At 37.7% G+C, this 2,350-nt stretch overlaps 1 protein-coding gene across 1 annotated transcript; it reads right to left on the bottom strand.

Annotated features, from left to right (window-relative positions):
- Positions 1 to 685: 685 nt before the first annotated feature.
- LOC137410030 (uncharacterized) lies at positions 686 to 1,432 on the bottom strand. The gene has a single exon (XM_068095643.1). The coding sequence runs from the start codon at positions 1,430 to 1,432 to the stop codon at positions 686 to 688; it is 747 nt and encodes a 248-aa protein (XP_067951744.1).
- Positions 1,433 to 2,350: the final 918 nt, after the last annotated feature.

The raw sequence follows: 2,350 nt of genomic DNA, 5'->3' as shown, positions 1-2,350 counted from the left end.
AAATGTGATCCAAGCACGTCCATTTGTTTGAGGGCTTAAAATGGTGGGTTGCAATAGTTATAGTGTTATAAAAACAGTAAGTTGCTAACAAGTTGGCATAGTCATCACTTGAATTGTCTAAATAATCAATGTTGATATCACCAGCAATGATGTGATTACTTGCGTGAGAAGAAGAAATGTGGCGTTCAAGATCATCAAGAAATTCAGCAACACCTGCGCTGGGCTGCCGATAAATCACAGTTAGAATAATAGGTGAAGCATAAACACCAAAATGCAGTCCAACAGAATGAGTGTCAGACCCAGCAATGTCCACAGCCGGCAACACCTCCACACCAATGCCATCTCGCACATAGATCCCAGCTCCACCTCCGCGTGTAGCACGTTGCGCACCTGAAAAAGTGTAATTTGAAATTTCAAAAAATTTTGTCTCGTCATCATTCAACCATGTTTCTGTTACACAAATAACATCAAAAGGAACATTACAACATGCCAGAAATTGTTCAAAAAGAAAAAATTTATTTCTAAGGCTCTGGCAGTTCACGTTAAGTATTGAAAGTTTGTCAGCGAAGAAACTCTGGCTGAACAAAAAATCATTAATACAGTATCCATGACAATCTAGATCTAAATCCAATTCAGAATCTGCCATTTTGCCAGGAAGCTCAGTAGTAAAAGTTCAATGGAGTATTTAAAGAAGTTTTAGCGTTTCTAAATCGTCTTCAGAGTTTATAGGGATGGCATCCGAGTCAGGAGTTTTACGCAGATATATTCTTTGATTAGATGTCCACACATATTTATAGTTGTATTCCACTTTAAATTGCCGGGTTTTCCAGAAAAGTGTGCTTTGAGCACGACTCAATACTTCATTGATATAGATCCTTCCTGTTTCTTTGAAACCAAGTGCTGAGAGGGATTGAATGTTTTTTCGATATTGCTGGAAGAACTCATTGCGCTGATTGGTTTGGGTGAACTTTATGATGATGCGCTTGCTTTGTCTAATGCGGTATATCTTGTCGATGGTGGTAGGTAATTTATCAGATTTTAAGGAACTTAGCAATTTCTGATAAGCAAGGTTCAGATTTTCCGATTTATCATATGGAATCCCATTTAACTCGACACATTTTGCTCTTTCAGCATACTCTGCTGCTTCAATTCGAGACTCTAAGCCTTCCAGTTTACCGATTTTAGATTCTATTTCTACTATGGATTTGGATAAATCTCTCTGCTTGAGTTGAATGCCCTCATTTTCTTGATGAACGTGATTGAGAGACTTTTCAAAATCGGACTGTTTGCTCTCAATTAAATTGAGACGAAATTCGATATTACCAAGCTTAGTAAGAATTAGGTTTAATTTTTCGTCAATGTCAATAAGCTTTGGACCGGCTTCCTGATCACTATTCTCTGTCGATTTAGCTGCTCCCTTTTTAGGTCCCATATCGGAAAGTGTACTAGGCACTTACCCGATTCGAGGGTGGCTCATAGAGATATCACCACCCTCGCTTCCTCCACTTGCAGTACAGAATATCCAAGAATAATATAATCAGCAATCCAATTGAAGCAGAATGCTAAGTAAAGTAGTTGCTGTGATAAAGTTAGTTATTAACATAAAGCTGTGAGAGAGTGGAAAAAAAGCACAACCTCTCTCTACGAAAGCCAACTGCTAAACTATAAGGTACCACAGCTTATAACCTGTAGTTATAAGCTGTGGTACCTTCTCTTGTGTTAAGATCTACCTGTAGTTATAAGCTGTGTTACCTTCTCTTGTGTTAAAATCTACCTGTAGTTATAAGCTGTGGTTCACCTTCTCTTGTGTTAAGATCTACCTGTAGTTATAAGCTGTGGTACCTTCTCTTGTGTTAAGATCTTCTCTTGTGTTAAGGTTAATGTGATTGTTTCTATTTGCATCAGTTTACTGGACATTTAATCTTTTTCGAAATTTTTTTAAAGCACTAGTGCAATAAAATGATTATTAAAATACATGACTACGGAAATTGCATTAATTCATGTTTGTGAATGCAAGTAAAATTTTACAGGGTGAGCTCCAGCAAATCTATCTATGACAGCTACAAGTTCACATACACAGTAAATAGTATTTATAGTAAATGGCTACTATCAGTTTTAGTAGCTTTTAGCTCTCTGTATGACAGGCCTTAACTCACTCTGTATGACAGGCCTTAACTCACTCTGTATGACAGGCCTTAACTCACTCTGTATGACCGGCCTTAACTTACTCTGTATGACAGGCTTTAACTTACTCTGTATGACAGGCTTTAACTTACTCTGTATGACAGCCCTTAACTTACTCCGTATGGCAGGCCTTAACTTACTCCGTATGACAGGCTTTAACTTACTC

This window comes from Watersipora subatra, unplaced genomic scaffold (genome assembly GCF_963576615.1).
Source record: "Watersipora subatra unplaced genomic scaffold, tzWatSuba1.1 SCAFFOLD_145, whole genome shotgun sequence".
NCBI classification, from domain to species: Eukaryota; Metazoa; Bryozoa; class Gymnolaemata; order Cheilostomatida; family Watersiporidae; genus Watersipora; species Watersipora subatra.
The sequence above is the reverse complement of the archived record's forward strand: the minus strand, read 5'-3'. Positions and strand labels throughout refer to the sequence as shown.